Source organism: Phocoena sinus, chromosome 1 (genome assembly GCF_008692025.1).
Source record: "Phocoena sinus isolate mPhoSin1 chromosome 1, mPhoSin1.pri, whole genome shotgun sequence".
Classification (NCBI taxonomy): domain Eukaryota; kingdom Metazoa; phylum Chordata; class Mammalia; order Artiodactyla; family Phocoenidae; genus Phocoena; species Phocoena sinus.
Window position 1 is genome coordinate 180,107,030 of NC_045763.1, and position 17,957 is coordinate 180,124,986.

General features: G+C 34.5%; 1 protein-coding gene across 2 annotated transcripts in view; it reads right to left on the reverse strand.

The window, feature by feature from the left end:
- KCNT2 (potassium sodium-activated channel subfamily T member 2) overlaps positions 1-17,957 on the reverse strand; it is a 373,439-nt gene that overhangs the window by 18,507 nt on the left and 336,975 nt on the right. For both annotated transcript variants that reach the window (XM_032606842.1, XM_032606832.1), the window contains one exon: positions 6,574-6,874. In XM_032606842.1, the coding sequence (XP_032462733.1) occupies positions 6,574-6,874 (301 nt within the window). The remainder of the gene's footprint in view (positions 1-6,573; positions 6,875-17,957) is intronic.

A 17,957-nucleotide genomic window follows, 5' to 3' on the forward strand; every position in this document is an offset into this window, starting at 1 on the left:
AAAAAGACTAAGCTGAGAAAGGAATATTTGCCATTAATATCCATAGTTCTAATTTACTTAATATATAAGCACCTCTAAAAATATTAAGAACAAAAACTAAATCTATAAAAATTGGCTAGATATAAATAATTCACTAAAAATGACTCTTAACCACATGAAAGGATGCTTGACCTCATCAGAATAAGAAGGCTTCCTGAGATACCCCCTAAAAAAATCTAGTAGATTGGCAAAACATGCAAAAGACTAACAACACATTCTGTTGGCAAGGTTTTGAGAAAATGGTCTCTCATACTTTTCTAGCAGAAATGCAAAATCATACATATTTAAGGAGGAAAATTTTTCCAGTAGCAAAATTTTATATATATATACACACTTAATCTTTAATCCAGTAATCTCACTTTTAGATATCCATACCAAAGACACACTGAGAAAAAACACAGAAAGATGTAGGCATATGCCTATTAATTGCAAGACTTTGTAATTAGAAAAGACAGAAAGGACTAGCTTAATAGACTATGATACATTTATACAATGGAGCATTAGGCAGCTGTAAAAAGAAATAAGAATTATTTCTATATTCTACTAAATCAGTGATCTCCAGGATGTACTGTTAAGTGAAAGAAGAAATGTGGGGAAAAAAAGAAAGGAACATAGCATGCTACCATATATATTTTTAAATTTATAATTAAAACTGGAAGGATAAACCATAAAGTTAAAAAAGGTTACTCACGGAGGAGAAGGAGATTGTGTGGCAGTGACAGGGACAGATGTTAAATTTCTTTGAATATAACTTGTATTAAATATTTCTCTTTGGACTGTGTACATAGTTTACATAACTAAAAAATAAAATTAAATTTTAGAAAAAGCAATTCTTAAACACTGAAAACAGAAATGAGTCTAAATTTATATCCAATTGATAGTATAACCACATCAAGAAGAACTTTTCCAAGACTTAGAATAGTTTTACTAAACATCCCTATTGGGCTAGTCTATAAAGTGAAGAATGCATAAAAATGCATTTTTAGCAATTATAGTGTTAATATTAGCATTATATTATATTCTGAGACTGTTTTATGTATATTGTGAAAAAATACAATATGATTTTTTTATAATTCCATCATTTCTATTGTTATTGACAAGCAGTAATCTAGGTGTAGGAAAAAAGAAGTACAGATATAGGACAGAAAAAGTTAAATGAAATCCCTATAGCCTGCATTTTAATTGTAAGTATCCATATGAACTGGTGAAATAGTTTACCTATCTATCTATCTACTTATCTATCATCTATCTATCTATTTATCTATCATCTATCTACCTAATCTTTTAGCTCTCAACTGAAAAACTCAGAAAAAGTGACAAACACAGTAAAAATGAACATCTCTGAAACTTGGTTATAATCTTGAAATACCATTTCCCACTAAAAGAGATAAGATCCTTGGAGGGATGCCTTATTTTAGGTGGGGAGCATTTAGCCCTACAGAGAGCAAGGGAAGTCGATCACAGACAGTTGATGCCATGACAAAAGGACCCAGGAGGCTATTTGAAGAAGCTCCCACTGGCCAAATTTAGAACAACATGATGAATAATCTAATAACATACAGATTAAAACATATAAAATACATTTAAATCTAGGAGTTCATAATAATAACAAAAAGTGGTTAAAAAAAGAAAAGACAGGGAATAGAATAGGCCAACTTAGAGTGGAAATTCAGAGTCTAGGAAACCGCAGGACAGAGAGTGAGTTTCTTCAAGAAATAGATGGCAGTAGGAAAAATACAAAATGAGGGAAATTAAAAATGAGTTAACAAACTTGTCACCCATCTCCATGCACAGACCTTCATTAATCCTAATTTAAATAAAGTCTAAAAAATTTATGACATTTGTGAGGTCACTGGAAATTTGAACAAGTGAACACTCGATGATATTAAAATTATTTTTAAGTGTGAAAATGGTAGGTGGCTATATTTTTAAACTAGTTTTAAATGATAGATCTACTATCTATATATTTCAGTATCTACTGAAATATATGAGGTCTGAAATTTACCTGAAATTAATATGAGACATGAAGGAAATTGGTGGGCATATACATGGAAGAAAATAGGCCATGAGTTGATAATTGTTGAAGCAGAAAAATGAGTATACGTGGGTTCGTTATACTTTTCTTTCTACATTTATTCATGCTTGAAATTTTCTATATTAAATTTTTTTTAAAAATCAAGAATAAGACAGAAAGGTTTGTCTCGCGCAGAAAGGACACCTTTTCCTCTGAAGCTGCAAACATTCTGGCTTATTTTTAAAACACTCACCCTTCCACTCTTGCCATCATTCTCAACAGACGATTATACCTCTTACTATCACGTGAAATATTACTCAACTTCCTGTCAAAATAACTACCTGTTAATGCAGTTTAAAACAGTCATCTTTTCCTCACTTCCAAATATCTAAGCAAGGGCTCCAACTGTGATATCTTTTCTATATTTTCTTTCAACTTCTCCACTGGTGGCTTAATCTTATTTAAACATGCTCTTACCTCTCTGACCTTAAAAAAAAAAAAAAAAAAGAAAAATAGTCCCTCTTCCCTCTCTACTTTCTCATCCAGATTCTTCCAGATTTCTCACCTCTCTTTCACAATGACATTTCTTAAAAAACATCCACTGAGTCAGAGAATAGTTGTCTTTCAAAAGACATTTGCCTTGTCTTCCTAAATATTAGATTCAGGCCACTGAAAATGAAACATACTTGCTTGCCAATGGGACATAGTGGAAATGGTGTACACAACTACTTAATTGAGGAGACAACCCTGTCTTCTCTGGTCTCTGCCTCCTTCCTCCTGGATGGAATTTCAACATACGTCTTGTACCGTGATATGACTTTGGCAATGGAAACAATAGATCATGGAGCAATAAGACAGAAGACTAAATTTTCAATATCTTGAGGTCCCTAATATATGAAATCTACTATATCTAGATATTAATTCATCCTAATGCTACTCAAATCTGGCTTTCACACATGCTATCCAACTGATACTATCCTCACCAAGGTCAGCAATGACATATCACTATACTTTCTGCACTATTAATCATTCCCTTCCATTTCTCTACTGCAAAATTTCAACATTTTTTTCATATCATAAAACACATAGGACATACAACTTTATATTACATTGGGGTAGCAGACAAACCTGCTTATGACTAGAAGTGACCAGCTTCTGACCAACCCAGGCCCCACCTGGCCTTTGAAAGGTATAAAGAATCAATGTAACAATAAAACATGTAACCGACTGATAGCATATTATTGTACTAGGACACATCTTTTGGGTAATTCAGTTCTAGACACTTCAGCCTCTTGTCTTATAAAGAAAATAATTCTTCCCTTAACATTCCAGGAATGTATTTTCTAGAGTTCTCTTGTAGTCCTTCACCTGGGGTTATACCATCTACTTCTATGACCTTACTCAAAATCTATAGGCTGATGACTCCCAAGTCTCTATACACATCTCATTTGTTCTTCTTGAGCACCAGACAGCAGAAATCTAGCCTCTTATGGATCAATATCCATTTGAAGTCTTCCAGGCACTCAAATTAAATGTATTATCTTCACCCCAAAGTATTCCTCTTCTTCTAAGCTCAGTGAATGTCACCACCATGCACTTACTTGCTCCAGCTAGAGCCCTCAAAAGTCATCTTTTGACTCCCTTTTCTCTCCTTTCTGTCTCATATCCAATAGGTCAAAAGAAATCTATTCATTCTCTTGAATCAGGTGACACCTACTCAAGAAAAATCAGATTATGACTCGTGGTTAAATCAATCATCATGCATTGTGTATAAAGCACTTAAAAATATTTCAAATCTGTAAAGCGCTACAAAATATTGACACTAATGTAGGAAAAGTAAGTGGTCCAGTGGATACACAAAAATATATGGAGTCAAAAGTCACAAGTTAAAGGACTGACTTGAGTGTATACTAGGTTGGGAGATCCAAGTAAATCGTTTATATTTGAGACCCAGTTTTCTCATCTGTAAGCACTCCATTTGTTCATGCAATCAACATGCAGCTACTGGGTTCCTATGTCTCAGGAAATGTGTAATTGGTTTAGGGATACAAAGATTAAAGAATGAGTAAGACATTTCCTTTTTCCCAAAAAAAGAAAAAAGAAAGGCAAACATGTAAAACAATAATTGTCTCATAGCATGTATTCTGCTTGAAGCCAACATTGCCCCCAAGGGTGCAAAATGTGTTTGTTTGTTTGTTTTTTGAGGTGGGCAAAAAAAATTACTTTTTTTAGGTATAAAGCACAGACAGACACACAGTACTTAGACAGATACACAGTAGATCTGTGGGATTAGCTGAATGCCAGTTCTGGGCTAAGCACATTATTATTCATTACCCCATTTGTCCTTCACAACAAAACCTACAACATAGGTATTATTATTTCTATTTCAGAAATCAGAAAATGGCCTTGAGAAGTTAAATAATACAACAAATCTACCGGCTGACAGTAGAATATAAATTCCATAAATGCAGAAGTCTTGTCTGAATAGGTCATTGGTCTATTCCGAGTACCTGGAACAGTGCCTGACACTAAGAAGGCAACCTAATAATATCTGTTGAATGGATGAACTATTGTGAGTTAGGAATAAATGGAGAAGTTCAGAGGCCCATGATGCATTAGATTCCAAATCCTGTCTTCATAATCGCTATGTTATTGGAGGGTCCCAATACAGGACTTAGAACGGATTGATGGATCTATGGGTAGATAGATGGATAGAATGGATGGAGACAGAAAGAAGGAAAGAAAAGAGAAAAAACGGTGGACAGTGTCTGTTCTTCCTTCCTGTAAGAATTAGCATGAGAATTAAATTAATAAATTTACATAAAAAAAGAGAGAATGGCTAAATGTAAGGTAACTGATAGAAGTTTTATTAGCAATAACATAACGTGCTTTCCTGATGATTCTCCCATGCAGTCAGTTCACGCATCTTGTGTCTCTCAGAGTCAAACTATTATTTGCCACACTGCCTTCAGGACCAGCCTGGGGTTATAATGTCCATGAAACACAGCTGGAACTTGGATGGATAATCACGTATTAGAACTTAAAAAAAAAAAGAAAAAAAATACCTGAATAATAGCTAGAAAAAGTACATGTAATTATAGGACTGTAAGAAGTACAATCATACTTCATGTCATTAAATTGGCAAAGAGCTCCTAACATAATTTTTAAATTAAGATTTTTTCTTTTAATTTGCCTCAATATAAGACCTTTTGTGCTTATATGAAAATTACTCGTCATGAATGAGTCTGTACTACATTTTAAGTAAGTGAAATATAATTATGAATTTCAAGTACCTATGGAATCCTGACTTCAACATATTTCAAGTTTATGTCCTCGAGCAAGATCTTTTACCTCTCGAACTTCAACTTCTTGAAGGGCAAAATGGGACACACATCTAATCAGTGTTTATAAGGAGTAATAAGAAAATATACATAAAGCACCTAACACGATTCCTGGCATAGATTAGGTACTCAGTAAATATGCTTCGTCTTCTTGTTCAAAGAAACACAGATAACTTCTTTTAAACTCCATCCAGTTCAATGATTAAAATTTCTCCCTATGTACACTGTTTCAAGTTGAGACGTTAATAATAAAGATGAGATGGGGGCAAATACGGCATTTATTCTATGTTACCCTTAAAACCTACATGATACTGACATCTTAGCTCCTGATTTACCCAAGTTATGTATATATATACATATACATGTATATATATATAACAAACTAAAACACCTTATTTATTATTTGATTTTCTCATATGTTGACAAAATTTCCTTTAAATAAAATTCTTATAGTGATAAATGACATATTTTAAAATTGTCTTTGCATTATTTATTTAAGCTGTGCTATATGCAATATATATATATTACGATCATATATCAACATAAGAGCACAACAGTCATTGGGACATATCTGTACTGTATGAGGTTAAGCACTGTTTGAGCTTCAGATGAAAGCTTTTGAAGATTCTTTGTTTCTGGATCACAACAAACTGAACAAATTTTATAGAAACATTTGGTTCATCTGTGGCTCATCCATTTAGTTACTTGCCAATGCCACAAATTAATTTTATCCCAGGCCCTAAAATAAAATGTGTTGTGTGTGTGTGTGTGTGTGTGTGTGTGTGTGTGTGTGTGTGTGTAAAACAGACTTTGGAGCCAGACAGAACTGGATAGAAATCTCAGTCAGGCTATTAACAAGCTAATTAGCAAGTTACTTGACTTAGTTTCCTTATCTCTAAAATGGAAGATTTTTTGTGAAAATTAAAATTAAGATAATTCTTGTAATGGGTTCAGCACAGTGTCTAGAGACCTGAGCAAATACTTAAAAATTTCAGTGTTCTCTTTTTCATATCATTGTTACAATTGTCTCTAGGAGATTAGACATGTGTTACTAGTCCCTTCAAACTGACCTGTGAAACAAAAATGTGATTCTTAAGTTACTAAAGTAGAGCCAACTCTGTTACAACTAACTGCAAGAAATCACAAGTCCACATCATACAATACTTGTAAAGAGCATACCATATCCCACTGTAGAAAGACCCAAGTGTTTCATTCTATTTTTCACAAGTTCAGCAAGCTCTTGTCTTTCTGACCTCCTGTAGAGGTTCAGGCGCTGCTGGGTTATTTTCTCAGCTGTTTTACCGGAGTGTTTGGGACCTTTTCTGCTCAGTCTTCGGGCCCACTGCATGCTCTTCCTCCTTAGCAGGGGATGGTCGGACTGGTCACTGGATGTTGAGTTGCGGTGGTTACTTCGGTGGTGACCTTGCTCTTTGGCATCTTTGGTGTCTTCCCACTCTTCCACACTGATGGATATTTGAGACTTTAAAAGAAATGCATATTGGTAATTAGATATTTTAGGAATCATGTAGCCTGGAGTTATATTCTTATTTTTTGCTAATATCTTAATATAATTATATATCTCATGAGAGTTTTTACAGAAAGAGCAAAATCATAATCATTGATACTAATTTTCTGCTACTAAAAAATTAGAAAATATGTTTTTTGAACTTATATTTGAACCAGATAAAATATGCTTGCATCCTCCAATATAAGTTTCTTTATAAAAATAATTTAATTTTTTATGTATCAGAGTTATCTTATCAAATGACTACTAGCATAGAGTTGTTTGAAACCACAAGCAAAAGAACTAGATATTTTATAACCTTATTCAAATAAAGTCAATGTAATGGACTTTTCTCAATTTGCTCCTAGTATTTCACATGAAATTTAAATAAGGATTATAAAAGTTGTTTTATTTTTGGAATTAATAATATTTTTAAGGTTTTAAATTTACTGTTCTTTCTAAAGAAGGCATTGGCCTGAACTTTATAAAATGTGAAATTTTTTATTTGCTCATATGACCCAGAGGAAAACAAAAAGTACATTTTATTTAATTCATGCATTAATTATTCACCGCATAAAATGTTTTCTGATGGAAATATTACAATATATTTCAGGAACTGTTCTCAGTGTTCTAAGTGAAACTGTGTTGTAAATATTAGTATTTCACAAATGTATTCTAGAATCACAAAGAAAACTTAAATCAGGCTCTTCTCCATAGGAGGGAAAAACAATGAACATATTCATAAAGTCTATTTTGATCTACTCTTTTACTACTAAATCTGATTTTAAAGTAAGAAGCTTTCCTTTGATTATAGGTCCTTAGGAGCCAAAAGTTTCCTGTTTCAAAATTGTTGCTTTTCATACCAGGAAATCATATGAACTGAAACACGGTTCAAAGCAGAAAACCTTACTTTCTAATGCATGCACATGCAAAGGGACAGCTTCCTGCATTTTATTCTGCATAAGAGCCATGTTTAGGAATCCTGCTGTGTTTCCTGTCTGTGAATGGAAGTTTGAGCTTCAGCTTCAACATGCATGTGTCGCTGGCTTCCAAACTAATAGAATTTAAATTACCAAGTTAAGTAAGGTCAGGAGTCAGATCCAACAAGATCCTTTAAAAGTGAATATGAATTATGGAGGCGCAGTCAATGCCTTACACACAATTCTGAGTGGCAAGCTATGCAATCATCTCACACTTAAATTCAATAAAAAATGTAAATATTCATTCACATTTGTTCCAAAACAGCACTGTAGAAGAGTGATATCAAAACAATTTGTTTAACCTTCATAGCTTCATGATAAGAGACTATTTCTCTCTTGTTTAGATTGAATTATTTATATATGTATATAACTAAATCACTGTGCTGTACACCTGAAACTATTGATAACACGACATTGTAAATTAACTATACTCTAATTTTTTTAAAAAAAAGAAATAATTCAATCTAAACAAGAGAGAAATAGTCTTATCATGAAGCTATGAAGGTTAACAAATTATATATATTATACATATAATTTTTCAGGTTCTTTTCCCTTATAGGTTATTACAAGATATTGAATATAGTTCCCTGTGCTATACAGCAGGCCCTTGTTGGTTATCTATTTTATATATAGTAGTGGGTATATGTTAATCTCCACTTATAGTAGGGATAAGAGAACATTTCACCCAAAATATAGAAACCTCATTTTAGCTATAGAAATTTAGGTTGGAAGTATTAAAAATTTTAATACAATGGTTTTGCAGTAATGGATACCTTTATAAGTCTTAACTTATTCTAGTTTTATCTGGTTGATAATATACTGAAAATCCTCTTCTCTGAAAGTAAAATACATAAACCCTTGAGTAATATCTACCATCAGTAAAGAATATCAATCTTTGTTCAGTAATTTCAGTTTATGTGTACTTTGTGGCAAAAATGAAAACATGTTAGTTCATTCATATTTAGATACTTGGCTTGTAGAGATTCATGAATCACAATATTAAGTTTATTTGAAGTAATCTTTCTAGTCATAAGTCCCTGTAATAGTTTGATTCCTACAAATATGTGGAAATAGTATCTTATCAGACCAAATACTCAAGATATGCCCATATAATGTCACTGACAATTAAAGTCATGGAACCGTAAGTTAATAAATATTTTAAGGGAGAGACTGGAGATTCGCTTCTCTTCCAGGTAGACGATACAACAATATTTGTCTTTGTGAATGCTTCCTCTTAGTTATGTGTACCAGGAATTATATCAAGTATATATTAGCTAAATAATACTGGATCCCCTATTCACCATTGTTTTGAATTCCCTAGGGAAATGATATCATGATTTATACAAAAAATCCATAGGACTCACAAGGCATTTTTATCATTATTTCAATAAAAGTAACACCTTTTGTTATATACCAGTTTAACTAAAGAGAAAGGGAATTAGAAGGATTTGGGGATCAATTTTAAGAAATCTAAACTGACAATACATAGATTGTTCTCTACATGTTTGGAATTTGTATGCCTTTCTCCCGTCCTTCCAGTATGACATAATAAAAAGTACTTTGAATTTTTCTGCATTAAGATACACAAACTTGATGGATATTTCCTAGCTCTGTGCCTACAATAAACTGTGTAACCATTATGTAACATGAGAATAATGATACCCATCTCCTACCTCATAGAAATGTGCAAATTCATATAACACATTAATATATAAAGAAAACATGTCACCTGTATCCTTCCACACATAATAATAATATTAATATATCCTGGTAAGAATGATGATCCATAATATCAGTTACTTTGGTAATAAACTGAGTTATTCTATTGCTGGGTACTGAACGTGTGTAGGCACACGTGTGTGCCTCTGTGTTTTAAAAGAAGGTCAACTTATAAATATATTTTCCTGGTGCCATTTCATCACCTGGTTGTAACTCTACTGTGTTCCTAACATGACATCATGACCTACTGGAAATAGAGTAGTGCTAGGATACACGAACGTGCCTTCATCGTAGGACCTTTTCCTGAACATAGAGTCAGGGTTATAGAGTTGTTAAAAGCAAGTATTCTGGCATCAGATAGAGCCGGGTTTAAATACAAGTTCTACCACTTACCAGTTCTGTATTCCTGGTTATGTAACTTAAAAGATTATCCCCAGTTCCCTATCTGAAAAATGATAATTATATTATTACTTTGCTCAAAGTGTTTTACCAAGCAAATCTAAAAGATGACTCATGAAAAGTGCATAATATAGTGACTGTCTCAGCAAGTGCTAAGTAAATATTAGTAAGTATTATGGTTCATAATCTTATATGAAAATACCATAAAAGGGAGAAAAGAAAAATAAATAATTATGAGGAGCTATATAAAAGTGAAGCATAAGTATGACAAAGGAATGACTCATATTTTGGTGCAGTTCCTCTACCAGTGACTATATTTCATAAGAAATCAAGGTGCTATAATCAAATTCTTGGGGTGAAGTTTCCTCAGTTAAAGTTTTGTGAAATCTGAAAAACAAAATAGGTATTTAAGCCAAAGGGGAGATTTATTATTCTGTACTGCTTCTATGAATTATTTTTCACTATTTCTATGAATAATTGGAGAACTCTGGCTTTACTTTTTGTACTTTTATTGTCAGAAGCCTAACATAATTATTAACCTGAAAAACCAAAGTTTAACACTAATGTTTGTGAGAATGAAAAAATATATCTGCATATTGCCATGGTCTGATCTGAATGTTTGTGTCCCCTCAAAATTCATATGTTGAAATCCTAATTCCCAAGGGTATTTGTAGGTGGGGCCTTTGGGAAGTGATTAGGTCATGAGGGTGGAGCCCTCATCAGTGGGATTAGTGCCCTTATAAAGGAGATCCCACACTGCTTCCTGGCCCCTTCTACCATGTGAGGATGCAAGGAGAAGTCTGTGACCAGAACAGGACCCTCACTGGACAGTGCTGTTACCCTGATCTTAGGCTTCTAGCCTCCACAGCTGTGAGAGATAGGTTTTGGTTGTTTGTAAATTACCCAGCCTGTGGTGTTTTGTTACAGCAGCCTAAATGGACCAAGAAACATTGTACATGAAATGATTCTAGAAACATATTTATATAGTTCAGTAAGGAAATGAAAAATTCATATGGCTACACCAACAACAATTTTCATATACATTTAAAACTTCATCTTTTTTTAAGTTATATTTTTTCCAAATATTTATCAAACAATATGGTTGAAAAAAGCTAAAAGTGTATCTTCATAATAGTAAGACTAGAAAACTTTATAAAGAATAAAATGTATCTTATGCTTAAAACAGCTTAAGTACCTTAATTTTCGGAAAGGTAGAAAGTGTCAGATTGATAAGATATATGAGACATTCTTTTCCATACTTCACATGCACACAGACACATACACACAGCTGACTCTATTCAACTTCTCTCAATTTTTTATTGAACAGTTATTCATGTCATAGGTTATTGAGCATCTGTGGAACAAAGTGGTATTTTAAAATAAATCAATTCACCCAGCAGTTTGAAAGTGTATGTAATCTGGATTAGTGGCTCCCTTAAGAATAGTTTTACAGCCTTAATAATAGATTTAAACTGTGCTAGCTGATTTATGTCTGAAGACATTCTGGACTGTTGCTAAAGAAAACAGAGGAAAATGAAATCACTGGAGATGTGTTAGTTGAATCTTATAGGAAAGAATTCCTATAAAATGTTTTCCATTAAAATAGGTTAAATTATAATAATATTTGAAAGATCATCTAAATTTAAATCTACAAGCAACATGGCTAGTAACTCTGGGTCCCCTGGAAATTTCTTTTTATCAGTACAAATCCACAGAAAGACATTTCTCCATTTTCAATAAAGACTCAGTTTAACAAGTTCATTTAGTCTTTGGTCTAAGAAGAGATATAAAATAACTAGTTACATTGTATTTAGATGTATTTCCAGAATCACAGAGATAATTAAAGAACAAACAATATTATGGGCTAAAAAATGCTGGATTTGGAATCAAATGCTAAGTTGTATTTTTAATCACATCAGGTAAATGCTTCATGACTTTGAGCAAATCAACTGAGCTTCTTGAAAAATAGTGATCACAATACTTATCCTGGTTTTCATAGCAAAAATAAACAAAACTTACAAGAAAACAGTAGTAAAAATCTCACCAAAATTCTAAAACCAAATAATTTCTCAAGAATTCAGGCTCAAATAATCGATTTTCTAAAGCTAATAATTTGATAGAATAATTAACATTATTCCAATCTCTTGGCTTCATCCATATCTAAAAATAAGATAATTCATCTACATGTTCTCTTAGGCACCTTTCAATTTTATCGTTATTCTATGAATATAAGGTTTACTAGTTGTAGGTAGAATCTCCATTAACTATTAACTCACCATTTCAATCCAATAACTTCAAAAGTCAATGTTTAATTTTATGTCCAAGTGAAAAAAAATTTCAGATTCTCTAAAGATAATGTTGAATAATCTACAAATTTATGTTACTTATTTTCCACTATGGTCAGACCACATCTTTTCCTCCTCCTTCCCCTCCCCCCTTTCTTTTCTTTCTCCCTCTGTCATATGTAAGACCTATCTTTCTGTTGTTATCTGTAAGAGAAAATCAAACCTAGTCAGTTACTTTTCTATTTATGAGTTAAATCTCATTTTTGATTATTTGTTTGTTCTAAATGTACAATTAAGTTATATATTCACACATCTTTGGTTTTCCGTGTGTGTGTGTGTGTGTGTGTTGTATGTGTGTCTAATTAAATCTCTGCTTTCTTTGCTGTCTGTGAAATTTGAAACTTGGCTAATTTATTATCTCGATATTATTTCTCACATTGGTCATTAATTTTTTTCCTTTGAGCCTTCAAAACTGTCATTCAGAAACAACTAGTGTACAAGGGTTTCAATTATCTAATGCCTTTCCTAGAGCTTTAAGCCCAGAAAATCTTACTTTTTTCTTCTTTGTTTAGGATCTTGAATACTATTATAATGAACTTGCTAACTACATGGTGGATGTTTTCCCTTAAAATTTAACTAATTCATCTTGGTTCATAAGAACAAATTGAGAAATAATTTTGACCTAATTTTAGTTGGTTGTTTGTGTTCTTTTACTAGGAGTCTTGTAAAGTGTTTATAAATATGTAGGTGTTAGTTGGCAAATATGTTACTCATTTTGTTTTTTATCACATGCTTAGGAAGTTACACTCCAAAAGAACTAGTTCAGTTTTTAAATTTTTACAGATCAAAGTCTGAGAAGCATGTTTGGAAATGGATATTAAGGGTACGGGGTAATGGTGGAAGAAACATAAATTTGGATCGGGCAGGATTTATTGGGCTCACTAAGCGTTTAACGTTACAGCCTGGGGAGTCAGAAAGGGTTCTTAAAGTTGTAACAATTGGTACAGGAAGCAGGGTATCTAGGCCACGACTGCCAGCCACACAGTTTTATGTTGCATTTATTCAGTCCTCCCACGCTTCTGTTTGGATTTAACCAACCTAAGTTAGAAGTTTCAATTGGCATTTAAGGACAAGAGTATGGAATTGGGGCTCTAGCTAAAGTGGTCCTGTGTCATACGTCTCAGACTTATCTGAGTGTTTCATATTGAATTTTGTGCCTAGATTCCAGTAAGGAACACGAATGACATTAAGCTCAGAGAATCATCCTTAACCTGTGACCAGCGTTTGTGTGTCTAAAGCAGGCATCAATCCCCATTGCATAGAGCGTTCAGGGAAAATGCTGATACCTTGAGCATCCTACAGCTGGATTATGTGGTTGCTTGTGTGAAGGGAGAGTAGTTGCCATGCTGAGATCCACAATTCTGAACACAGCTCATTGGGACCCTACAAAATGCTTCTGCTGCTGCCGCCTATGCTTCTGGAACAATAGAGTTGCCGATCCCCATAGCAGTAAGGAGAAGTAGGAGCAGCAGACTTATACATATGAACAGGGTAGAAAAGAGCTCCCAGAGTGTCTACCAACCAAAGACAACAGCAGCAAAAAAGCTGGAGGAAATAAACAACTGCAACAGAAGTCCACAATTAGTCCAACTAGAAAATTCTTAATTCACCAAAAGAGTTTATTAAGACCAAGAAAAATACAATAAAAAGGGAGCTGACTGGCTTTGTGCCTCTACAACATAGGTCCCAAATTAACTTTAACATCTCCTGAGATGTACCGATTGGCAAACCTTTAGGGCCTTCTTTTCTATTTGAGTTGGAGCTCAAATTATAGTTATGACTGAAGATCTCACTACTTTTAAACAAAGACCCTAAATATGGAGATTGCTCTAAAATTAAGGTAATCTCTATACTCTTAGTGTAGTTATCAAATATAAAATAGAGGAAAAAGAGGTATGCCTCATGTTAACTATTAGAGCTATTTATCGCCTTGCCTAAATTTCCCATGGTCATAACACCCATGGCCCCAAAACATCCCTTAGTAGACATGAACACTCTTCCAATGAGTAATAAATTAAAATTAAATGAAATAAAACCTTTGGTGCTTACAATCAGTTGGACAAAATGGGACCCTATGAACCTTCTGTCTGCCCAATATAGTTAATAAAATCTCCAAGGATAGTACAGAACTTTCAAGGATTGAAATCCATTATACGAACTATTTAGAGAACAGATGATAATCACCACTGCTTCTCCATTTAACAGCCAAACTGACCTGTTCTTAAACCTGTTCTTAAACCTGGAAAGAATGAATGGTGCCCCACAGTAGACGGTCCCAACCTTAGTGCCCCACTCCCACATATTAAGGCGCCGTGCCCAATATTGTTGAAATTACTGAATCTATTCAGTTGGCAACTGGTAAATACTTTGCAGTCATAAATTTGACTAATATGATTTGTTCGGTGCCTGTTTTGACGGACTCAGCCAGTTTCCCTTCACCTTCGAAGGGACACAATACTCCACTTAACTATACATGGGGCACCTCAACAGCCCTGCAATCACACACAGGCTTCGCAGGCAAGATCAACACTGCATCCAACTTTCTCTGGAATACAGGTATGTCATGACATCGATGACTTATCATTCAAGGAGAGTCATTTGACACCCTCATTCAGGACACAGAAACATTCACAAAGGAGCTCACGAACAGGGACGGGCCACTGTCTCACACAAAGTACAAGGTCCCCTCAACTTAGGAATATTTCTAGACATTATTTGCTCAGTCAAGGGGTTCTCTATCTCTGACACTGTCGAGAAATAATTATTGACCTGTAATTGCCAACAATATTAAGACAAATCTAATACTTTTAGGCCTTTGGGTTCTGGAGACAACGTATTTGTCATTTACAATTTTTTTAAAGCTCATTTATGCTGCTACTCACAAACTGACCTACACTGAATGAGGTCCATTACAAGAAAAGATCTAAATTCTCTCCAAATTGCAATACAACAGACAACTGCATTAGTTTCACCTTTCCCTCCTCTGCCTCTACCCCCAGATTCCTTCACTGCAGAGGCCGCCTCTAGAACCTCCTGGAGACTCTGAACCACTCACAACAGTTAGGTTGTCCACGGCTTCCAGTGCAAGAAACTGTCCTCCTTGGTCTCATGCTCACACCATCAGAGCAGCAATTACAAGGCATGTATCCATAAACATTTACATAAAAGTAAGGGTAATACGATAATTAAGGGCCAAAATTTATGACAGATGTGGTACAAAGAAAATTATATAAATTTGTGTAGATTTGAAAGGATGACTGTATGTTGAGAAGGAGATCTGTGTCTGATTTCAAGAAACATACACTGAACACTTGTGCAAGGCACTGTCCAAGGCACGTGGGATACAATAATGAAAAGATAGATGTGGTTTAGCGATAATTCCCCAATTTCAAATTTTATACCTCAATAACATCAGTTGGAGAGTATGACGTAGAAGAGAAGTGAGAAATTAAGAATAGGAGAGAAGGTAGAAGAATGGATTATCTTGGAGTCCAGGAAGATGCATTTTTCATGGAATGGAAGGGGTGATGAATATTGTCAAATAGTTCCTACTGTAGCTTTTCTTCCCTCTAACACAGGGGTCCCCAACCCCCGCACTGTGGACTGGTACCGGTCTGAGGAACCGGGCCGCACAGCAGGAGGTGAGCGGCGGGTGAGGCTGAAGCTTCATCTGCCGCCCCCATTGCGCACATCACCGCCTGACCCATCTCCCCACCGTTACCCGTCCATGGAAAAATTGTCTTGTACGAAACCGGTCCCTGGTGCCAAAAAGGTTGGGGACCGCTGCTCTAACATACATGTCATAAATAATATCTATCATTACAGAGACATGAGGAAGAGGAAGAAAAGTTATAAAAGGTCATTACTTTATCTAGGACCATAGCATTGCCCTATGATGGAAGTTTGTTTGTTTGTTTCTTTTAATAAAGGTTAGGCATCTTCCACTCATATGAGTATGTTACAGAAATTACTGGTGATCTTGAGAAGTCAATTTTCTAAATAGCAAGTTGAAATATTTACTAGTTAATATATCTAACATAATGTTTTTTTGAGTTGTGGTGTTCAGAAATGCATTTTAAGTGTTCAGTGAAATTACCTTAATTATGTCATGTTTCTATATCATATAGCTCTATCAATGTGGCAGCACTACTTTCTTTCATTGTTTTTCTTATGAACTCAGGTGACCTTTCACTGTGTAACAGTGGAATGTTTTTATCTTTTCTGAAGCTATAACATTTATTTTCTCCTCAAAATAATGTTTTTTTTTTTTTTTCAGTACGCGGGCCTCTCACGGCTGCGGCCTCTCCCGCTGCGGAACACAAGCTCCGGACGCGCAGGCCCAGCGGCCACGGCCCACCGGCCCAGCCGCTCCACGGCACGCGGGACGCTTCCAGACCGGGGCACGAACCCGCGTCCCCTGCATCGGCAGGCGGACTCCCAACCACCGCGCCACCTGGGAAGCCCAAAATAATGTATTTTTAAGGTGAAGTAATAATATTATCAGCATCAAAATTATCACTACTGTACATTTTGTAACTACGTTTTTTGTAGGTCTCAAGGCATCTCTTCACTCTTCTAATGGTTATTTAATATTGACTGTTGTATTTCATGTTGATACGTGTCTGGTAGGTTAGAATCAAAGTCTGGCTCAAATCTAGACTAATTTTATCCTCATTAACTTTCAGTTCATTAAGGAAACTAAAAAGCAGTTTTCTTTAACCAAATGATTCATTTTATATCTAGAAATAACCAAATGCGTCAACATATTTTCTTTCTACATAAAATGTCCTTTTGGGGTACATATGATTTGGTTTTTATGTATTGTACATACTTATATATGTGTGTGTAGAGAATTTTCTTATACACCCGAATAGTTTTAAACTGCAAATTTGACTTATAAACAAAAAATCAATAAATGGAAGAGTACTTATTAAGCACACAGGTTCAACACAGCAAGAAAGGAAGGCATTCAGATAGTTTACATGATCAGAATCATAGTTTCATTGCCAGTTCTGTCATCTTCACAGTACAATTCTCACTCATCATTTTCTAGAATTACAGGAATACATAGCCTAAAGCAATGGTTTCAACCACATGTATATGTGTGTGTGTAGACCCTACATACTATAGGGTAGGTGAAGGGGGCTATCATTCTATCACCTCCAGAATCTTACAGTACAGAAGAAAACATCTAAGCATATAAAGTTATGAAAAACTATTATAGTGATTTCAATATGAGTATAGCATCAATTCCACCACACCCAAACATTTTACACACACACACACACACACACACACAGACGCAACACACACACAGAGTCCTCTTCTCTTTTTCAGCATTTGAGAACCACCACCCTAAAGCATGTAACAGTTATGAATAAATGAGACTGTGGAAAGAAAATTTCTATGATATATGTAACGTCTTAACTAAGGAAGAGATTCAATGGTATAAGACTTGGTAGATATGAATATTTATATTCTTATGTAAAGAATCTATATAAAACAGTATTATTGATCCAAGTATACTGTTGCTGAGTGATCATCACTCCCTTATTAAGACCTAGATGGCTTAGATCAACCTTATAACTTTCTATTCAGTTCTGATTTTGTAGACTC